The sequence below is a fragment of the Xyrauchen texanus genome, chromosome 37 (assembly GCF_025860055.1).
Source record: "Xyrauchen texanus isolate HMW12.3.18 chromosome 37, RBS_HiC_50CHRs, whole genome shotgun sequence".
Classification (NCBI taxonomy): Eukaryota; Metazoa; Chordata; class Actinopteri; order Cypriniformes; family Catostomidae; genus Xyrauchen; species Xyrauchen texanus.
In genome coordinates, this window is record NC_068312.1 from 28,542,895 (window position 1) to 28,567,354 (window position 24,460).

Sequence of the window (24,460 nt, forward strand, 5' to 3'; positions counted from 1 at the left end):
TTAACACTGTCAGCCTTTGACAAAAGGCATCTCGATTGGAGATTCATTTTGTGAGACCTTACAGAGTCTTGATAGTTCATAATATTTGATTTGTGCTGATCAGAAGTACTTTTATGAGTCCTGCTGTCACAGGAATCAGTAACCGGATCGATTTCTAAACTATGATTTACTTAAAACACCGCTTAGATCCACCACAAATGCTCCCAAGCAATTCCATGATAATGCTGGAAATTCAGTTTGAACATGAGTTATGAATAGGTATTTAAAAATCAAAAAGAGCAAGACGAATTCAAGCAAGCTGTCATGCTCTCTGTATGACTGATCAAATCTGGCTTTGATGACACAATAGAGGTTAACCCCAGCCTACATGTGGGCTGAATAGAAGTCACCTGGTTTGGTGGTATAATGGTGGGCCTCTAAACGCTCTGTGTTTACAATACTGCCCATTATAGTGGGAATCTTTGCCCCCCTAAATGGGGGAGAGGTCATATTTCCCAGTATGTCACTGTGATCTTCCACATAATAATTCCTGTCAGTTTACTCATTATGGATTTTTGTGTAAAGCTTCTGAATGATCTGAGAAGGCCCCTCTGTCTTTCCTTAGCCTATGAGTGATGTGTCTATGTCCTCTTTTCACTCAATGCAGTCCATGCGGGAAACCGCTAATGCTAGCACACTGGCTGAGCTGAAGCCTCAGCTTTGTCATGAGTCGTACTTTTCAGGCTCACCACTTCCTGTTTGGCTGCAGCACTTACATTAAATGACAGTATTGGAAGAGTTGGACAGCGTGTCTGAGTGAAAGCACTATGGAAGAACATCCCTCGCTGAAACAATGGGTTCCAACTGCACCGTGCCTCCACAGAAGCCAACAGAAACTGATGGCGGTCTCTTTTCCCAGACGTTTAAAAAACAAAAGGCAGCCAAGTATTGAATGGCTTGTTTGACTTGTTCTGCATTGCACAACTGAGTTGTATATAAAAAAATAATAATTACATTGCATGTGTTTACATTCTTAATGTAATCTGAATGATTACAAATTTGCAAATGCTATTCTAAAGGCCTTACACATATTTGAAGAGCTTAGATTCTAGTACTCAGTTTTGTATTTTGAACTGTGTTTATTGGGTGTTCTTTTCCATCTTTGATGGAAACCTTCCACAAGCACTTTAAGTGATAGTTAAGTGAAAGTGTCATCATTTATTCATGCTCATGTTTTTCCAAAGGCACTTCCTATATGTAATATACACAATATATTGATTTAATTTTCTGCATTTTTTTGTCATCTCTGCCTTTTGTAATACTCGTATATATCATATACTCATTGTAATTCTTGAAACACAGAATTGTGGTACTGTGAATATAGTTAGCTCTTGCATACAATTAATTACTTGTGACGTTTCTCATTTGTAATTCATATTTGACAGCAATGTCTACCAAACGATTTTATTTAAATAAATGCAATCGCATACAATTACTTGACTTGAACAATAATTTTATCTTCTTAAACTCTGGGTTAAGCAATGGTTTTAACACTAGTATGTTTGAAAAGGGGTTAGCACCTCCTTTAACCTTATGACGCCTGCTATAGAACAACCAAGCTAACCTCGAATGGTGGTGTCAAAGGTAATTGCTTTGGAAAAAATGTATCTTGGTTAATGTTTATTTCAAATATTTTTTTTTTATAAAAATGTTCACTTTATGTGCTAGATGTCTTACCTAGCATCTCGGTGGGGGCTTTCCTGCAGGTGAAGATTCTGTGTGTGCTGTCCACAGTGGGTGCTGTGATGATACTGGGCTCTAGACTGAACTGGTAGGTTCTGTCCGCAGCGAAGTGATGTTCCATCATCTCCTGTTAACTCAGCAGTGCTCTCCTTCTCTGAACCAAATGAGATAAATCCTCCATTCACTGAAACAGGTAAAATTACAATGGGTATTTTTTAACAATCCAGTAGCAATTGCAATTTTTTGAAATACCAAAGTGGTAACAAATGCCATTACAATATCATCACGGCTGGTTTGTAAGCCACAACAATAAGGGAGACTACGCATCGGAGGACAACTCCAAGTATAATTTATTAAAAAGAATAGACGTAATTACTTAAAATTATTTTTAACAAGAGAGAATGATAAGCAGTCATCCAAGGTGTAGCTTCAATTATTGTCATGGCTTACGAGCCGGCCATGACAAATAGGGGCTCGTCCGGGATCTGAACCCGGGACCTTGTACTTATCCCAGATGAGACTTGACTTATGTTACATCTCCACTTGTTTTATTTTAAAATTTTAGATGGACAGGCTCCAGTAGGGGAAGAGGTGGAGTTACAGGAGCTGGTTGGGTTTAAGCAAGTTAAATAAGTAATGTAAATTAAATAAGTAAAAGTAAGTGTCATAGGTTAAGAGTAGTTTACTGAAGTGTAATATTTTCGGAAGTCTAATCCTCCCAAAAATAGAAAGGCTCTTCAAGACTGGGCCAAAGAACAGCTGTAAGAAAACACAGGTCTTGTCAAGTTCACTCTAGGAGAAGATACAAAGAATTTGGAAGAACAGATACATTTGCCAAAATGTGTAGTTTACGAAAAAAAAAAACATACTGCACTTAATACAAAGTACTTTGACTTTCCATTTTCAATGTGACAAATAAACCACAAATAATATCAACAGCAGTTTTAATAATATATTCCTTACATTTTTTCCTTACTATTTGATTGGACCGCAATAATTAAATAACTACTCTGAACATTCCAGGAACACATCTTCCCAACCAAGGAAAGTCAACCCATTAGTTGACATAGGCACGGGCCTAGGGTGGCATCGCTTTGGGGGCGCGGATCTGCCGAGCTTTCAAATAATGTGTTGTGGTGCCACCCACACAACAAATAGACCATGTACTAAATGCCTTCTTAGTACCATACTACACTTAGTGTTTCTGTCATACATGTGTTTGTCAAAAACAGTGAGATGAATGGATAGTATGCCATTGTGAACACAAGCTCGGGGCTTGTGAATCGGAGCGATGCTTGACGTGTGAAATAATCACTCTTTTGAGTCGGTACTCCTCAGTGAATATGTCCAGGCTGAATCATTGCACAAAGATAACTCTTTAAGTGTAGCAAATGTCATCAAAATAAACAGAAGTGGCACAGCACAGCTCAAAATAAGAATGTTACGTACATTATTTCCTCAAGGAAAGCTGACCCTTTTTGACTCTAGTATGGGTAACCGCAAGTTATTTCAAGTGTTTCTAACTTAATTTCAGAAATCTAATTGGCTCAAGATTATAAGTAATATAACACCCAATGAGGTTTGATAAAAACACACACGCACGCACGCACACACACATAATGCAATCCAAACCAAAGACAAACAAGTATAGCTAAATCAAAGAGACATTGTTTGCAAGTAAACAGATTAAGAGGGACAAGTAATTGCAACTTTAAAAAAGAAATTCAAGTAAAACAAAGCAATAAGTGTTCAAAGGCAAGGGGAAATGAGAATGAGTGAGAGAGAGAGAGAGAGAGAGAGAGAGAGAGAGAGTGTGTGTGATGGAGCAATCACAAGGTCATAAGCCACACAGGTCCTGTAAAGCAAATGCTGGATCCACTCAAGTATATAAACAGAAGGAACACGCTTTTTCACATCCATCCTAGAACAATAATGGTTGTTTGTTAAATCTTGGATAATTTTTTCTTGACTTAGCAATCCCACAGCTGGAATGTCAAACTGTGTTTGTGCATAACATCATCGCTCGCTGAGCAAAAGCTAAAGATCTCTTGCTTCATCTGGAGAGGATTGTCAATGACGTTTGGATAGTTTGTTTTACACAAAAAAACTGACTAATGTTCTAGCGTCAACTTATTAGAACTCCACTATGCTGTGCCCTTACTTTAGATGGAAATTCTTTATTTTAAATCTAGTTTGGATGAGAAACTGATCATCTTTTATACAAGAAGCCTTCTAAATGTCACAGTCAAGTTGAGGTAAACTATACTGCTGATTAGAGGTGCAGAGAGAATACAGCCAGAAACCACAGGAATATTCAACACAAATCTGTTCTACAGATTTTCAGAATTGCTCAATATAAATTCTGGGACATGATTCTTTGAATTTTAGCCTCTAGTGGCAGCTTGTGAAAGCAGATTTGATGTCCCTTTAGCTCCAGGAACAGCTAATTTGAACAACTTTGAGGGAAAAATAAAGGCACAAAAATGGATTTTGAAACAATAGTTAGCTTAGAAGCATTTTTTTATTAAACTCAAAACGTTATGAATAGTAGATTAAAATACTAGGAAAAAGCCCTGTGTAAATGGCAGAGGTGGAAAGTAATGAATTACAACTACTCTGTTAAAGTACTTGAGTACATTTTTTTATTCTACTTAAGTATAAATATATAATAGTACTTTTACATTTACTTGAGTTGATTAAAAGTATTCAACTTAACTACAGTTATTTTCACCACAATTACAAAGCACAAAAATCTAATCAATCCACATCAGTTCGCTTTAAATTCCGTAATCGTTCGCCCCTCTTGATCAAAATAAACAGCCCTAGTGGGTGACAATCTCACTCACGGTGCTGTACTGTACATCCCTGCCCTGTGCTGTTGTTTATCTGTCTGAAAAGCCTCAACCAGAAGAGGCCAATAGTGCACAAGGGATGGATGTTATATAAAGAAGGTTTGAGAAATCACAAAACATAATGTAACCAAATGCTAAGTTTTAAATAAACTTAATGTTAATTAAGAAATTATTATTACAACTGTAATACAATAATACATATACAGAACAACCACTTTTGTGAAATGTTGAAATGTTTATTTTTGCCTTATTTTATTCAGTTGGTATGTAGGAGTTGAACAGTTTGTTTAATAATCTCATTCCATATCTGGATAATTTATGCAATATTACAGAGGATACATTTCCTCCTCTATGATATTGCATTATATTAGTTTTGTACAGTGTGTTAACTTAATAGCCAAAATACCTGAATTTATTCAGGAATGTGTTTCTGTCACAATGCACATTATGCCATTTAGAGATGATTTAGAGACATTTAGAATGTTACAAATGGCTATTTCTATTTAAATAAATGTTGTATACTTAAAATGTTCTGTTTGTCCAAGAATCCTCTTGCAGCAATGCAGGTATTTGGTATTTAGAAGCTGCTAGTTTAGGACCTGTGAGGAAACTGTTTTTCAAATTAGAGTCTGTGATTTACTTGTCTTTTTGTTGTGCATCTGGGCCATCCACTTCACTCTCTATCCTGGTTAGAGATTCTTTTTTCAAAACAGTAATGCATGGAATAGCCTTCATCTCTCTAATACAATAGACTTTAGGAGAAAATAGAATGTCAGGAGAAATGTGTTTATTTTTGCCTAGTCTTTAAACCAAAATTTGACTTGCAAGTGTAAAGCAACTTACCTCAGCAAATGAGGGGGAAAAAACACTGTATTGTGATTTCTGCATGGTAAGCGCAACCATTTTCAAATGTTCTAATAATAAGAACATTTTCTTGAGTACCAAATTAGCACTTTAAAATGCTTTTGTAAGGAATATGTGACAGAGTATATGTTTGCCATCATGGTTAAAGAAAAAATAGAATAAATACCAGTTAAAACAATTATTTCAAACCGTAATAATAATAATAATAATGAGTCTTTTTGTTGTGCATCTGTGATAATGATTTTGGCTGTATTTTGATCAATTTAATGCATCCTTGCTGAAAGGAAGCATCAATTTCTTTCAAGAACAAAAATGTATTTGTGTTCTAAAAATGGTAGCATCTATACTATATATATAACATAATTTTCATAAAGTAACTTGAGTTGTTTTTCAGCAAACTACTTATTTACTTTTACTCGAGTCAAAACATTTCTCAGTACTTCTACTTGTACTCAAGTGAATTATTTCTTCGGTAGCAGTACTTTTACTTAGGTCAAATAAAATCAGCACTCTTTCCACCACTGGTAGAAGGTGATGATTGGTGTTTAGATGCTTCCCCCCAATCATCACTCTTGAGAATTATGGCAGAGGTTTGGGATGCAATGCTTTGCTACATTAACAGAATTAGTCTCTTCTCCACATTTGAAGACCTGGACAGAACTTTAGATGGTATTTCAACTGAATATGCCAAGGGTATTCAGTTTTGGGTACTTCAATGTGTGTTGGTTTTTGTTTAAAAAGGTGGAAGTCCGAGAAAGCTCCAGTTGTGAAAGCATAGAAAAGAAAGAGAAGGAAAAAGAGGTTATAATGCTCTAATGCTCACAGCAGTAAAACCCACAGACCAGATTCAAACCTGAGACTCTTGCAGCAGTGTGTCTGGAGAATGTGTGTTTACCATTGATATGTCACAAGAAGTCTTTGTAAGGATCATAAAAACCTACAAAATAGCATCTTTCCCAAATTTCACACCTGCATCACAAGCAGAGAAATCATACTAAGGAGGATAGTTCCAACACATTGGCTCTCATCAGTACCTTAATAATGGACAAAATATAGAGAGGATGTTTCTCCACAGCTCTGTTCAAGAGGGATTTCTCACCTCTGATCCATGACCAAATGTAAGTGTGGGTAAAAGAGGGTGCAGGCTTGCAAGCATTCAGGAGCCATTAGGAATGACAATCTTGGGTGTGAGATCACTGATGTGCAGTGCCAGTAACACTTGAAAGCAATGCAGAGCTCTGTGATGAAAACCAGTCTGATGTGCTGGCCTCATTCACAAAAACTCAAGAACAAGATTAGAGAGCAAAACCAAAAACAGAACAGAGAGAGAAAAACACTTCCATTGTCATTCCCTTGTTTCATATGTACAGAAGAAGAATAAATAAATAACAAAGCTGTATTCATACGTCAATAATGTTTGCATGGCGCTAGCAACATCAAGGTGGGGGGCTCAAATGGGATCAGATCCTGGGGAGCACATGCCAATAAAATGTATGGCTTGAATGCACTGTAATTTGTTTTCAATGAGATCGTCTGCTATATGCATAAAAGTAAAAATGACAAACCATTCAATGTCATGTATATACATATATATACACACACACACACACACACACACACGCTCATATTCATGCAAGCACTGCACAACAGGGTCAAAAATACACCAGGGCTTGGGGCAAAAATTGCACAGAGAGTGACAAAAATAGAGCCTGATCTCAATAAAAAAATTGACTGTTGTAATATTTTTGCAAAAGGATTTTAAATGGATCATCGCATGTATCACGTCAGGGATGTTTTAATTCAAAAACCTACCTCCCTACCCTAAATCTTAAACCTAAACCTAACCAACAATGTCTTGACAAGCTAATCTTAGATGAAAAACAAATTAGGTTTTTAAGGCTAATGCTCTATCCAGTTTTAAATTAACAAAACATACCACCTTACCCTGAACCCTAAACCTAACCCATAGTGTCATAAAAAGCAAATGTGAAATAAAAAATGCAATTGCTGGTAAAACCACATCATTTTGTGGTGCTTCTATGACACTTTGAGCTCACGCATCGACTTGAGTGCTCTCTCGGGTCCTTTGTATCAAAAGTCCAGTGCTGTACTAATTGAGCTAATGCACAATATGATCCCATTTGTACAAGCTTCTACTATAAATGTAGTTGGTAATGTAATGCAAATTATATAAATGTATACAAGTCATGTAGCTATATTAAAAGTGATTAGATGTCATCCAGTAAGTGTTTATGAGTTGTTTTCCTTGTGATTTGTGTGAATGGTTTTATAACCTTTGTATTAGCACCTCTAGTCTTCATTGCTCTAGGAAACTGCCGTGATAAAATGAGTGCTTTTCATTTCTTAAATTGTGAATCCTAGTTTCCTCGCTCCTCTATCCCGTGACACAGAAACCGATCAAAGTCTGCATCATGAAGGACGGATCAATTCTCTGCACCGCGAGAACAGAGGAAGCTTACCGAGGATGCTTGAGCGAGGAAGCACCGGTGAAAATTATGAGGAAGTCTTTTAGGTTGAAGCACCTGACACACGCATAAATTCTCCTCCCCTTTCACATCTGGAAGATTCACCTTTGCAGTTTAAATAAACCATAATTGTCACATACTTGACATCTTGCATTTTGGGATTTACTATGAATATTTTAATGAATAAAGTTTCAATAACATAACGTCAAGCATACCGAGGTTGCTGCGCAACAATGTGCTCTGAATCACATTTGATTGAGTAGGACATATCATTTTACAAATAAATCTTGCTTCGATTCCTCCATCCTTGCTTCCTTTCGTTCCTTACCTTCCTCGTTTCCTAACAGGGTGGAGCTAGGAAAAGAGGAAAGGAATCATGGAAAGGAAACAATGATGCACAATTTAAGAAATGAAGACCCCTAGATTTGCGAGTTCGAATCCAGGGTGTGCTGAGTGACTTCAGCCAGGTCTCCTAAGCAACCAAATTGGGCCGATTGGTAGGGAGGGTAGAGTCACGTGGCTATGGGCTCCTTGTGATTGCGATTAGTGGTTCTCGCTCTTAATGGGGCGCGTGGTAAGTTGTGCGTGGATCGCGGAGAGTAGCATGAGCCTCCACATGTGGAGTCTCCGCAGTGTCATGCAAGACGGGCCACGTGATAAGATGCACGGATTGATTGTCTCAGAAGCAGAGGTAACTGAGACTTGTCCTCCGCCAACCACATTGAGGTGAGTATCCCGCCACCATGAGGACCTACTAAGTAGTGGGAACTGGCCATTCCAAATTGGAAGGAAAGGGGATAAAAAAGAAAACAGAAAGAGATGAGAAGTTGCCAATAAGCATGTAAAAATTAGCTTTCAAAACTGTAGGTATAGTAACGTGATTCTATCAGGCCAGGTTGCAAAGAAATGCTCCAAAATGATGACGTAAATTAATCTAACCTTTGATGTATATTTGATTGTTCTATTCCCTGTTGATGCAGCTAGTTATGGTTTTGAGACAACAGAATTGAAATAAATGAAAAGGGACACTTTGTTTGGTAAAAAAATAGTCAGAAAAAAAAAACGATGCCTCCAAATAAGTAAGGGAAACATTGATTTGAGTTTAAATTATTTTATAAGCTTACTTGTAGAGATCGCACAGTAATTCCAGATTTAGGAGAGATACGTCTAAATCCCCGGATGTGCAGTAGTTACAGAGCAATATCTCACCGCTGGATGGCATCATTGGCCAATCAGAATCAAGTAATCCATAGAGCAGTGTAATAAGTAAAAAAATAACCTTGAAAATCACCTCCAGGGGGCAAATATTGCCCGTCAATACAAAAGATAATTTCTGACACTACTGCACATGTATATAGGTACATTTGCAAATTTGACTACAATATTAATGTAAAGGCATTTGCCACTTAAAGAGCTACAATTGTGGAGAGAGGACAGGGATCTGAAAGTCACTAGCTGGATTCACACACCACCCACATGACTCAGTGTGCTATGTCACTGCACAACTATGGATGGATCTTGCATTGTGCTTAAGCAGCGAATAAAAAGTAAATTCACTTTGGATTCCCAAGCATTCTTTACAGCACAGTACCGTACAGTAGGAGAGAATACAGTGTAACCCCCTACCACTAGACCACTAGATCTCTGTGCATCTGATCAGCTGTTGCATCGGGCATTATTAAATGTAATTGGTGGTAATCTCAGGCGATATTTTATTTCGGTGACACTTCATTTTCGACAATTCTCGCCTCCTGCCTTTCAAGTCACCTAAGTGCAGCATTAAGTGCTGGAGTGAGACCGAGCTTGTGCCAGTATTTAATGTTTTCAAGTCTTCAGAGATCCTGGCAATGGAAAGCAGATGTCTGAAGACGTGCATTCACAGGAATACTGTAGCACAAGAGGGGGCTTCAAGGAAAGGTTAGGAGGGGGTGTTTGTATGCGTGCATGTGCCAGCGCATGTATGTGTGTATCAGCTCTGATGCGCGTCAAACATGTGAGCACACAGAACAACAAGCTTCCAAAACCACAAGATAGCTGTGAGATTTCTACTCGTGCCACTTTAGAGCCATTAAATGGCATCAGCACTTTATATCGTTCATTAATAACGATCAGCTAACTCTGACACTCTCTTCCTTTTCTCTCATCTTTTGTCTTTTTCTGTCTCATTACCTCATTTCTATTTCTTGTTTAATCTTTCTGCTTTTCTCACTGTCTTTTTGTTTTCTCTTCATGTGTCTTTAGTCTTTCTTCACCCTTTCTCTCTCAGGGGTAGTTTCTCAGAAAACAAAAACTGGCAGTACAAAAACAAAACAAATATCACAAATTATTAGATCAAAGTGTAAAGCACTCATTTTTCTAAAGTGTCTTTCACATTGGATGAAGTTTCAGAGCAAGGCTTCTCTTTAGTCTCTCTGGAGCTCATCGCATTCTCGATCACACGGATACAGGATATACAAAGTACAAGCGAAAAGTCACGTGAGATGAGGCAGTGAATTGCCTGCATGGGTCAAACTGGTAGAAATGGATGAAGATTATCACTTTTGTTCACATACAAATCAAAATTGTCTTGACAATGATGATCTGTGAGTGAGCCGGCTTTTAGTGAGCCCGTAGATCAGATAAATTAAAACTGCACCTCTGTGCCTGCGACCATCATGACACCTGCAATGTTTACGGAGGATAAATAACAAAGGCCGACCAACAGATAGTAGTAACAAATAAAAGGGTCACAAAATATTTTACTATATTACTGTAGTTTTTTAATCAAAAAGGGAGCATACTAATATATTCACAAAATAATCTCAATTGCCTTAATAATTTAGCAAAACCTTAAACACGTCACAAAAATATTAAGGACACAAAAGTTTATTACATTTTTATTTTTTAAGTAAAACCACTAAATGCCATCATTCCATTTGAAAATATTCCTGACATGTAAACAGTAACAGAATGTTGCAGTGCAACAAAAATAACGATCAGCTGCTGCTACAACTCGCTCAGTGAAAAGGTCACATGATTTTTTTGTGAATTGCCCAATCAGCATCCATAACCAGATCTATCCATTTCGTTTTTAAGTAATGTAGAAATGTTATAAAGACTTTGATGTGACTTAGTTTAAATAAATTGTATGTTAATATAAAATTTTAAATAATATTGGTTGCTTGTTAATAGCATATGGTAAATGGTGTTCCATTTGCCTTTCACTCGGAAACTGTGAAAAAAAAAAAATCGAATGGAACATGACTTTATAGTTTGTTATGACTTTATAGGGTGAAAAAAATGCAAAACCCAGTTTACTTTGCATCCTCATTTCAGAAGTCTAACATGTGCCACTGTTTCTCTCTCCTTCTCATTCTCAGACACAAGGTCAGCAGACGCCTGAGCAGTGGGCTTATACTGGATTCTCTTGTGCTCCTCAACATGACTGCAGTGTCCTGTACAGATGTAGTGTATTACAGACAAGAGTCTTTTCCGTGTTTAAATCTCATAACTTGTGTCTATATTTGTGTCTCAACTCAGACCCGGAACTTATTTGTTTGCTTAGTAATGGATTGAAAGCCTGAGGGTACAACAAAATGAAAAATAACAAAGTCTGGGGAAAGGTTCCCTCAAACAGGTGCTTGTAAGGCCAGGGGAAAAAACTTTATTAAATTACAAGGGACTGAATTTTTTATATGTATTTTTTGCTGGATTATTGGTACCATCAGACATGAGGTTTTTCATGAGGATGAAATTGGTTTGTTATGGCAGTTTACGAATAAAGATAAATCCTGGTCTGTGTTTAACTTCCAAGCGGAAAAAAATATATTATTTTACTAAATACATTTTAAATTAAATATCAAAAAGCTACAATAATATATCAAATTAATTTAAACATTTATGTCTTCAAGGCCAGTGCAACACTTCACAGACAATGACATTGCTAAACACAGATAATCTTCCCCTTCACCAAAGTTCTGATATTTGCATTCAGATTCATATAAAAAATGATTTGTTGTTGCACCAGATTTGACAACTTGGATTCACATGTTTTTGACCCTAATACAGTATACATTTACATTTTAGATTTATGCATTTGGCAGTCGCTTTTATCAAAATGACTTAGTGCACTGATTACAGGGACAATTCCCCTGGAGCAACCTGGAGTTAAGTGCTTTGCTCAAGGACACAATGGTGGTGGCTGTGGGGATCAAACCAGCAACCTACTGATTACCAGTTAAGTGCTTTAGCCCACTACGACACCACCACTCATACAAAAAAAATCATAAAATAAAATGACACATGTAATGTGCTTTGACAAGATTCTGGTGTAATACTGTTATAATCTACAAAAGGGTAATTAGCTCATTAGTGCTGACAAAAATGAAGAAGCATCGTTTGCTCATAAGTACTGAGAGGGAAATATGCAGCTGGCTGCTGGTTTCATCAGAGGCTCGGCTCCTAAAACAGTCCGAAGCTGACCGCAGTCTACTAAACACAAACACCAAACAGTGCCTGCACCACTCCTACGGTCCGATGACTAAACCGCATACTTGGACAAGGGAAACTTATAAATCATGGCTCACAGTGATTAAAGTGTTGCATGGCCATTTCCAGACTGTAGCGGCACACACATACTCGTTTACAAATCCATGCACACACACACAAACACACACACTTAGCAAAGACACAAAAGATCAGGACTCAAACAGATAATCAGCCCTGATTATGATCACTGCCAATTACTTTTTAATTGTTTCCAAACATTATGACCAGTGTTCTTTTTCCATACCTTTATTGTAATTACTAGGTTCCACTTGGGCATGCCACCACCTGCTGGTGACTGGCTGTCACTGGAGGAGCCTGAGAGTCTGTCCTATGTGGATTGATGTGGGTGGATTTGGACCACCATCGCTCTGGTTTCCAGTAAGCAGTGGGTGAGGCTGGGTCAGGGCGGTAGTGCAGAACCTGGCAGATCAGTGATAATGGCCATTGTACCAGGGATGGTGTTGGTGACTCAGTTAATGATGGATACACTTTCATCTCAAATCAAATAAGGTACAATGCAACTAATCATGTCATACAGTACAAATGAATATAACTGACATAATCTTACATCATCACAAACACACATGGTGAACAACGCGACTGATACTTTTTTATTTTGGTGCCATTATGCACAGCAGAGTGAACGATAACTGCGCATATGTGCACTTCATGGCGTAACTCATCAGATGTCCAGGGGTAGACGACTTGCTGCTACTCGCAAACAGCTTTTTTTGAGGAGACAGCTGATTGCAAGGAATTCCTTTGCATCTTTGTTTACACTGCACGCATACTCACACTCATGTCCAACGTGAAGTTATTGCCACTTTCATCTCCTATTCTACCCTATATTTATAACCTATAACAGTATTTATATATAGTATTTAGAAGGTGTACAGATAGATACAGACAGACAGACAGTATTAATAGTGTTGATTGTACTTGTATGTCATTGTGGTATCGTTATTTTTTGGGACTTTCAGGACTGTGTGGCTCCTCGTGTGTTATCGAAACTAATGATGTCGTCATCGGTTAAAACACATGCGCAGGTTACTTTACTTCCTGAACGAGTGCGCAGCCGAGTCCGAGTTGCTTTCACATTCACGCAAATCACTCTACAGTTCCATTGCTTCTTGGGTTCGGTACCAAGGTGCGCACCCCGGTCAGCATGACAGCTTTCACATAACCAATTTATCATGCAAATAGTGCTCTGCTTCGAACTAAACTGCCATTGTAGGGTGCTTTCACACAAGCAGTATTGGTGCGCATCCGGGTTCGAATGACGTCAAAGTTTGGTTCGTTTGGGTGATGTGAACAAGGAGGTATAGCTGCAGGCCAGAGATCTCCAAATGGGGTGGAATCTCCAAAAGGGGGTTGCACCAACTCCAAAGGTGGTGACACCTCCACAGATGGTTAGGGGTAGGTAAGGTGCTCCCTATATCTTTGCTTGCGTTTTGGAGCTCTGTCTGCAGCTATACCCTTTTTTATGTGAATGCCGTTTTCCGTACTCTGGTGCACACCCAGGAACCGCACCCGTGACCGCTTGAAAAGGTGGTCTGGGGTACATTTCATGTGAACTCCAGAATGGTTTGCTGCTGATATGAGGACAATCGTACCAAATTGCGGAAGTGAACCACTTGTGATGACGTAAATTTGCGTCTTTGGAGGCTCCCTATTGCAATTATTATGGTATAATGCATTTATTATACCTGCTTGTGTCCAAATAAATCCCCTTCAGAGAGCAGCTCACATTCTTCACATCTCTTGCAGCTCGAGGCAGACAAACAATAACATTCATTACATCATTGCACATTCAATTCCTCCGTTGCAGACAAACACATTGTTGTTCTGTGCATATAAAATTTGGTGGTAAATCCAAAGACATGAATACTTTAATAACACAGTGAAGCTGATGTCTTCTTGAGTTGTTACCTAGTTACAGTGGCAAACAGCTGCCGCTTGTTCTCACGTTGATGATGCAATCGGACCTAAAAGATATGATGTGAATACCAGTGGGGCCAGGGGTTGGGGAGAGGAAATGAACATGTTACACTGGTACACGGTCACAAACTAACTGTGAAAGCACTTACAACCTTAAAAACCATGTCTGATTTTTTTTTATCATACATTTTCTTTTTATAACACTATCGGCTAGGTTTAGGTTTAAGTCTCATTTATTTGAGAGAACATTTAACTTGCTTTTAGTGCCAAACAGTGGACATTTCATCTCAGAACTGCAGCAATGCATGTAATGAACCACGTGATATCATTTTGATAAAATGTCACCACAGTCACTTAATCTTAATTTTACTTATGCTCATAATTAGGGTTAGGGCTACAGTTAGGGATTTGAACAACCCCCTACCTCTTGATACCTCAGATTGTGCAGCTTGTTAAGGAAAGGTGTGCTATAGCTTTTCTAAGCGATAAAAGAAGAAAAAAGAAGAATACCATGTAAAAAGGACCAAGAGGGTTGTTTTAGAGTGAACAGTAGTATAAAATGGGTTCATAAAAAGAGTTCTTGTTTTATGGTCTAAGCTCAGGATGAGGTTACTGGAAACGATTTTATAGTAGGCTACTGAAGTCTATAGACTGTGAAATACTGGGGTGATTACAATGTAAAAAGTGTCAGGAGTGTGTGGCTGCAGAACATTCCTGTGTCTTGTGTAGTAAAAATGTACAGCTTTAACATTAAGACTCAGGGTTCCTCATCACAGGCTGCTGTTCTGGATTTTATGGTGTTGTGACGGCTCTTTGGGGCTCTGTAAAAACTGAAGAACTTTGGGACCTCTGAGGTCCTGTGATACTACTGTACTGAAACTTGATGCTTTATTTTATTACATTATTTTGCCTTATTCAGTTTAGATTTACATGGACAGCACAATATACTACACCCAAATTATGTCATTATTATGTAGTATGTCATTCACTCTCTTGTTTTTCCAAAACCATATGATTGTCATTCTTCCATGGAAGACAAGATGATATTAGGCAATTTCTTAGCCTTTGTTAACATTCACTTTCATTGCATCTTTTTTCCATACAATGAAAGCTACATTTCGCCTAACATGTCCTTTTGTAATCCACGGAAGACAGACAGCCATACAGGTTTAGGACAGCATGAGTAAACAATGACAGTATTTTCATTTTTGGGTGAACTAGCCCTTTAAAAACACATTTGTGCGTGTGTGCATGCATGTTGAAACTTCATTTGTGTGTCTGTTAGCTTGGGTGGATTTGTCTCTTCATTTGAATTCAGTGCTTAGTACAACCACTGTATATAAATCTGATGTGACAAAACAAGCAGGCCATGTTTGAACAGAAATAGAGCTTTCCTCTGGAACAAAATGCTTCAGTCTCTCTGTTTGCCCTCTGAAGTCTTATTTAAATATTCTTTAAATTCCATTTAAAAAAAATATCCTTTCACACTAAATCAGGCTGTCAGGGTTCTGAATTTATAATACAGTTCTCGCGTAATCCTTCTTATGAAAACTAGCCTTTGTAATTAAAAGTGAAATGCTGTCTTGTACGTTATCCAATTTCTCTATTGTATGAGTCAAGGCTAATATTTTCATTTGAAGCATTCCTAAGCTATGACAGCTAATGGTCAGCTAGCAGCATGCCATGTAAAATAAATGCAGGATGGAGTGAGCTTTACAATGCACTTTTAGACATCATATTGGCCTAGTTAATTTCCAACGACTGGAAATAAAAGGCAAATTAACAAAATTTGAATTCTTCACTCTGCAACAAATCCACCAATGTTGGTCTTGACTGAGATGGCTGTACTTTCACCAAATACACGCTATGTATGCAACTTTATTGGCCCACGTTGGTGAGTATGGCATTCCCAATTCACTGCTTCCAATATTTACAAGCAAGCTGAATCTATGAGAGAATTCAATTGAATGCAGATGGCAGGAAATTCCACTCAAATGTCAGTTGCCAAATTCAACAGAAAAACATGAGGAGTAAACTCGCAGGGCAAAGGAGTATATCAGCAATTGTACAATCTCCTTCCTTACGCTATCACATTTGCCTGAACGCTAAAGGGTTTGATAGTCTAGGACTCACATGAACTTTGTAAAACAAATAATTATTCATGAATATACAATACTGAATTACACCATTTACAACTAAAAACAATTTGTTTTTGGCGCCCCTCTGTGGACATTTAATCTGGAAACTGGAACTCAAATGAGCCCATAAATTCAACAAAACTTCCCGCTTCAATCAATGGAGGCAGTGATTGGAATTTCAATAGCTCAAGAACTTGTGGTACAACTATGATCTAGGCAAAGGGTGACTATAATATATATAACAAAAATATATTAAAACAGAAAAAATTGTCACTAAATACTTCCCATAGTTCCATTTGTGTTATTTCATTGTAAGTTTTTATGATTTTAGTATTATTATAAAATGATAAAACTAAAGAATGAGTTGGTGTCTCCATATTTTTGGAATGCTAGTGTATATACTGTATATACTGTAGTTTTGGAGTATTGTGAGCGACATGGAATATTTTTGTAACCCTCTTGACAGTCGCAGTCCAATGAGAGGTTGCTTTTAAGCATTTTGAAATAATTATTCTGTAATCTACGCAGTGAAGTGCTGCAATTCTCTAAAGGAGCCCTTGTTATTAGATGGTGGAAACCAGATGGTTAAGTGAAGAACACAACTGAGAATCATATTTCATTTCCGATTTTGTGTTATGGTTGTTTCAGTGGAGGAAATATAATGGAACCTTTCTTGCATAATAAGATTCTCAAAACGTTCTGTATAATTGGTTTGGCTTTAAAGTCTTTGGCAGTGAATGGGATAAAATGTTACTCACAGACACTGGGTAGTGAGTAGTATTGGGTGATTAAGAATTAACGTTTCTCTAAAAAAAAGAAGGCATTTTGGTCAGAGTGACAATTTGCTTTGACAACAGGTGCAGATAAGGAAAGCTTTTAGTTTTATTTGATTATTTAGCCGCGTTTCATATTTCCTGCTTCAAACCCCCCACCTCAAGCCCCACTCTTTCCTATTACATTGTGCCGAGATGACCAGTCCAAGTCAAAACAAGAACATAATCCCTACTGAAATCCCCAAACAAATGTTATTTGCAAATTCACAGCAGATGACTGCAGTCCGCTTCCATTCGCAATGGTAAACTAACTTATTCACTATCAAAGCTCTCTCTCAGTCAAGCATTATGAGCATGGCTAAGACTGTTTCAGCATTTCAAGTCATGATGACTCTGCACATAAAAATAAATGTCAAAAGTCCATGCTGACTCTTCAATCTCTCTAAAATGAAGATTGCTTCAGAGAGTTCAAATCAATGACCATATTTTCAAGCACATAATTTTTTTATTTAAGTATCTGATTAAGCCTTTTTTTTTTTTTTTTTTTTAAATAAGGTTTGCATGCTTTACTGATATTTAAATACTCCTGTATACAGTACATGGTAATCAGCATATCCTGTATAAACAAAGACATGCATGTTTTATTCTGGAAATGCTTACTCTTGCCATTTTTTACAATGCATTTTTAGTCATTCTGCAATTAAGTGTAAAAAAAAAAAAAAAAAAGCATGCAAGAATGCAACTTAAAATAAATGTATACATATTTAAAAACTAATTATTATTATTATTTTAAAAATGTATATTATATATTATAAAAATGTAAATATTAAAAATATTATAAATTCTAAATGTAGCACATGAGACAGATACATTTGTTTGCTTCTGTCTGTATATTGATTAATGATCAATCTGATCCCTTTTCGCTCCTAAATGTTTTTCTTCAGTTCCTAGGCTTTTCATCGCTGTCAGTGTCTTGTAACAACCAGAATTGCTTTCATTTGGACACAGATATATGTAAATGAACATTCTGTTGAGAGGATTTTTCTAATAAGGTGTTTGGTACAGATTTCCGATTAATAAAGGCATACAGTACACCAGGTTATTCTGTTTTCTTGGAACCGTAACTTTTTCTTAATAGGTTTATTAACAACCAGGTTAAAATATTTACATGAAATTCATAATGGGAATGTGATCAAATTCAGTTTAATATCAGATTATTTTTGTGCAAGTAAACATGGTCTATAATCACTGTTTCAAGTGATGAAAAAAATAGGAAATTTCTGTCAGTTTTATTCACCCTCATGTCATTCTATGACTTACTTTCTTCCGTGGAACACAAACAATATAAGATAGGTGTTAGTCACCATTCACTTTCATTGCATCTTTTTTCCATACAATGAAAATGAATGGTGACTGAGGCTGTCATTCTGCCTAACATCTCCTTTAGTGCTCTATGGATAAAAGTAAGGTTTGGAACAACATGAGGGTGAGTAAATGACAAGAGAATTTTAAATTAGTTTTAGTTAACTTTCGCTTTAACATGTAAAAGGACTTCCAAAGAGGCCTGTCAATTGTCAGACATCTACCAGTGTGGAAGAAGCAGGAACGGGGTCCCTAATACAGACTGTACATTTATCAGAATACATTAATCAAAGAACCCTATGCCCCCCCCCCAGAAAACTGCCTGAGAGGGGACAGATCACTAGGCAATATACATCATCACACATCAAACGGGGCCCTCACAATGCAGACGTCCCTAGAGAGGAGAGGAGAAGGTAGGGCATCAGTCAGCACAGGAGCCCCTGGTCAGGAATAACACACTGGCTGCCGGTTTGAGGAATGAGGGCCAACAAACCCCCCAAAAAAGCAAGGGGAGACTGGGGTGGTATGCATGAAAAAGCAGAGCATCATGGAGGGATTTTAATGGAAATTCTTTCAATCTTAGTCCTGCGATAGGGCTTGAAGGGGAAGGTGGTAAATTAAGGACTATTTATGCAGACAGCGAGTCATATCCAGCTGTGGAGACGGGCCCACCGTCAGCATGCTCTTAGAGCAAGACTATTTTCACTGTATAAGCATTCAGCTGGTCAGAGGCTTTGGTGTTTTCTCTGCATGATTGATAGCCATTTTTTTACTTTGCTACATGTGGTAAACAATGTCACTAGACAACAAAACGCTGTGAAATATGGTTCAACTAACAAGTTCACAATCGAATTCCTGATCTTCTTCGTGCCAACCCATAATTTTGAGCCAAGGAAATAATTATTTTTAATTGATTATGTATTCTAAACAGCACTAAATTTCATTTAGCTAGGTTTTATTTTTAGTAGATCGATCTTCACTCTCAGAGCTGTAAGCATGACTTCACTTTTTATTTTTTACACAACCCGTCATTAACTGAACTTTTATGAACTATACTGAACTTTTCCAAATATACTCAAAACCCATAAAGAGTTTGTTTTTCATTTCACTCTTAAAGGGCTTTGAAATGCAAATAGTTGTTTCCTTTGCGAGAAAAAAACCCTCAAAAGTGTTTTTTCAAAAGCAAAATTCAAGGTGAAATATTAATTCTTGCCATTTTACATCATCACTAACGCAAACAGGTTAAAAAAAAGGTCCATGGCAGGTTACTTAAGTCTTTTTTGTATGCTCATAAATGAGTGATTTTTGGCTGGCAGTAGTGTACATATCCTAATGATTTGCTAGCCAATTACTGGACTTGGATCTTGAGGCCTGTAGAAAGCTGGCATCCACAGTTTTCCCAAACACTTCAGGTTTGAAGTGCAGTTTGTGGTCAAGTTGGAATTCAATGTTACTGCCTGTCTATCAGCAAATCTAATAAGCCTTGATGACATGTTACAACCAGGATATTCTACAGAAGTTAGTGTTGTTCATGCAACAGCCGACCACATATCACCTCTGGCTGGTTTGGTCTAAAAATATGAAACGTATTTCCTTTATGCAGACTGCTGTTTGTTCAGTCTAGGTCCTGCATGTGCATAATGTGACTCTGAAACTGAATTTTGAGGAGAAAGAGAAGGTAAGTGATTCATTTCAGCATGGCACATCTAGTCAAAAAGGACTTATGAAATATTACCTTCTCAACACACTTAACATCTTGTGTTCTGCAAGCACACATTTCAAATCCATCTCTCAATGACTCACTCATTTATCATTCCTGTAACCAAACCAGATTTTAACATAATTTTAGCAGCTTTAAACATTAAGGGGGGATTTCACAATGGAAAAAGTGTACCCATAATGTCTTTTAAATACAATTCTGTTATAAAATAGAGCAATGTTAAAGGGATAGATCAATTCAAAACTTCTCTCATCATTTACTCACCCTCATGCCATCCCAGATATGTATGACTTTCTTCAGCAGAACACAAAGAATAGAATATTAGAAGAATATTTCAGCTCTGTAGGTCCATAAAATGCAAGTGAATTGTGATCATTGTAGCTCCAATAAAAGGAAAATAAAAGTAATCTATAAGACTCCAGTGGTTAAATCCATGTCCTCAAAAGCATTATAATAGAAGTGGATGAGAAACAGATCAAAATTTAAGTCTTTTTTTTCCCCTCTAAATTTCCACTTTCACTTTTACATCTGAAAGTCACATGTGGTGCTGGTTTAGTGTCACTTTCACATCTGAAATTGGAAGTTAAATTGGAGATTTAGAATAAAAAGGACTTAAATATTGTTCTGGTTCTCACCCAAACCTATTATATAGTTTCTGAAGACATGGTTTTAACCACAGGCGTCTTATGGATTACGTTTATGTTTCCTTTAAATGATTCTTGGAGCTACAAATGTCTGATCACCATTCACTTGCATTGTAAGAACCTACAGTGAAATTTTTCAAAAAATCTTCAGGTGTGTTCAGCAGAAGAATGTGTCACACATCTGGGATGGCATGAGGGTGAGTAAATGATGAGAGAATTTACATTTTTGTGTAAACTATCGGTTTGTGTCAGGCAAATAGCACTCAGTTGTGTGTATAATGCACAATTAAGCCCAATTTATATTGAAAAGAGGTATGTGTGCAAAGAAAAGAATGACACAATGCTATTTCAGTGCATTTAGTGCCTGGTTAAATTGGATTGAGGGAGGTTTGTGAAGATGCAAAAAGTGGCACAACCCATTGAACCCATGTTCAGATTAAATGTAAGCAAAACAGTACAAGCAAACAAAACAAAAGCCACTGATATAATGATCAGCAAACATGTACAACATCAAAATCATGTACAAATGATTGCATTGTTTACACTGAAAATTATCAAGTCTTTTGCTGGGATCCCTGGATTTCTCTGGCATCAACTAATCCTAAAAGAGATAATCTTTCCATTTGTCACTGGAGTCAAGTCAAAACTATATGGAATAAATTAAAGCACAAAATGATCTGAAGATGTGGCTAACCCCATGTAAACAAAGAGAACATATGAGAATACAACTCAAAGTCATTTTCAAGATGTGTTGTTGGCAACAATCTGGTGACGTGGAATGAGAAACATCTTTCGAAAGCTCCATGTTGCGAATAGAAGAGGAATTCTGGAAACAGATGTGGGGAAACCAAAAGGCCTTTGAAATGAGGTTGTATGTCTTTCATCATTTCTCCCCATATCCTTCGCTGATAAGTTTGTCAAAACATGACGTAACACTATGGAGAGGGTATTGCTAGTTTAATGACTGATTTGGCGTAAATGCTGTAAGTCATATTAAGAACTGTCAAGATGCACATGGATACACCCCAATAAAGTACACAGATCTGTTCTCCCTCAAGTACTTCCTCTTGACATCAAGTATTGGCTGAAACATCAATCTTTGGCTATCTTCGGAATGACATGCTACTAAATTACCATATTGTATGTATATTGTGCAGAGTATGTATGCCCATGTTTTGCATGCTTCTATCAACTTGAATGAGGAAAGACCAAAATCTCCAAAATAAGAGGACTGTCTCATCCTATAATGCCTCTGTCTTTACACCGCAATGCAATGCACTCGCCTTGACCTTTCATTTCCAGTGTTATGGATGAACTGGAAGTCATTTAAGGATATCTTTAAAACATGCAATATGATGAGGTCATGCTATAAAAATGCTGCATACAATTATTTGAAAGGTTTATCATGGAATATTGTTTTAAAGTAGTATTCAGTGTAAACTTCACAGTATTCAGCAGGTAGTAAGTTTATATTCCATATTAAACATAGCTAAAGGCTCACAGACTTATGACGTTACAATCCTTCGGGCAGTCCACTGTCTCCACTCTGTAACATCCTTGAAAATAAGTGTGCCTATTTTAAAGAGAAACCAGATCTTCCAGATGAATGTGAATAGATCCATAGCCAAAGTCTCCTGTACAGCTCTCTCATTTGCAAAGTAACCCTAGACAGAAGGTATGTGTTAGTCACTGTTCGATTCAGACATATTGTCTATGGAGGCTCATTGAAAAACCAGGGCTGTTTTGACTCGGTCATCTTCAAGAAAGCCTGGTCTTGGAGACTAGCAGCATTTGTAAAAGATTAGCGGCCTAACTCTCGTCTACTGTGCTCGGGTCAGGTAGAGTGCAGTAAGCAGACAGTTATAATGCTGTAATCTCCCATCTACATTGGGCAGGAACATTCCTATAACATGCACATCTTTGTAATCCAATTAAGCCTTGCAAAAGATGTGACCTTTGGGCAAAAGGGTTTTGCCTTCAGGTATCCTGAAGCAAGATTTTTGCATTGTAATGCAATTTCTTTATTTCACAGTCAAAAGAGATCAGAAAATCCCTTTTGATGAATCTTTCTGCCGCAAGTTCCTGAGGTTCGGCTAGCATTAAAACGGCAATCTATCTTTCTGTCAGCTTTAAGAGCAAATATGCTTTGTCATTGCTTGAACTGCCCCAGTTGGGGCGCGTTCGCTATGTAACACGGCAAAAGCAGATCACTCTGCCTTAACCTATACCATTAGCCAGAAGAATAAATGCAAACCAACTGTGCGAGAACAATAAAATAATTTGTCAAGGGAAAAGGGTGCAGATAAATTCTGCAGCTCATTCTCCAGCTGGCCTGGGAAATGGTATCATTGGCCAAGTCCACAGAATCTGGCTGTCAGGGCTTTCATACTGCCTTACTTTCAGTTATAAAACGCAAAGCTGTTAGGTCATTCACAACACAACCGCCTGATTTGCTTTGTTTTTTAATCTGTCAATTAGTAAACATGTTCTTTTTTATGGCAAGAATCAAGTAAACAGTAAAAAAAGAATATCCAAATTGCTATGACTCAGAACACATAACATGGCTCAAGACAGATTTTCCCTCTTCTGAATATTCTTTTCATAAACTGTGAGAGATATACAAGAACTGTTTCCTGTTGCGTATTATTTTTTTCTTTAAATAGAAGCCTTGTTAAGTCAGGTATGGCTTTATGTGGAGATTTCAGAATGTCAGCAAATCAGTTATATGGCGAAGTGTAGCTTCATGGACCGACTGTGGTAAAGCGCAAGTGTGGAGCCAAGGGAAGGCCATAAATGTCAGGCAAGGCCTGGACAAGAGTGACCTGGTTCTGATTAGACTAAGATTGTTTTCTTTTCCACTTTCTCCACGGAGATATTGAGTGCACAAAAGCACACATGAGCCTGCAATAAACATCCATTCACACACATGCATATGCACACTATATTTCCACAAGTTCCAGCAACACATAACCTTCATCACATGTGTTACTTCAATAGGCAACGCACACGCTTGAGACATGATGTTACGCATGACAGACGCACTCAACATACGTTTCGCACTCCATCACTTACGGACTGGCATCCCTGTGGCCTGGAACTCTCCAAGGGTACTCACCATCACTTGTTCTTGTCTGTCTCCTGTTTCTGTGCACACATTATTGCTGACGTTCTTCCATGTGGCTTCCAATGGTAGCATCCCTTAGAGATCTTTAAGTGTCTAATGTGATGAAACCGCCATTAATCTAAACTGTACTACAAAAAAAGGGGTTAGTCTTTCATTCCACAAATGTGCGTCCAGATAAAAAATAAAGTCTGCCATAATGGGATGTCTTATTTCTTGCATTAATGGCACATATGACAGTGGAAATAATGCTATGTAAACACTAGAGAAGTATCTTAGCTTTTATGGTCTACAGCATGATGAGTGTGCTCTT

General features: G+C 37.5%; 1 protein-coding gene across 1 annotated transcript in view; it reads right to left on the reverse strand.

The window, feature by feature from the left end:
- The window catches only part of LOC127630966 (zinc finger protein GLIS1-like), a 100,203-nt gene that overhangs the window by 63,464 nt on the left and 12,279 nt on the right, over positions 1 to 24,460 (reverse strand). The window contains exon 4 of the mRNA XM_052108889.1: positions 1,717 to 1,906. Within this exon, the coding sequence (XP_051964849.1) occupies positions 1,717 to 1,906 (190 nt within the window). The remainder of the gene's footprint in view (positions 1 to 1,716; positions 1,907 to 24,460) is intronic.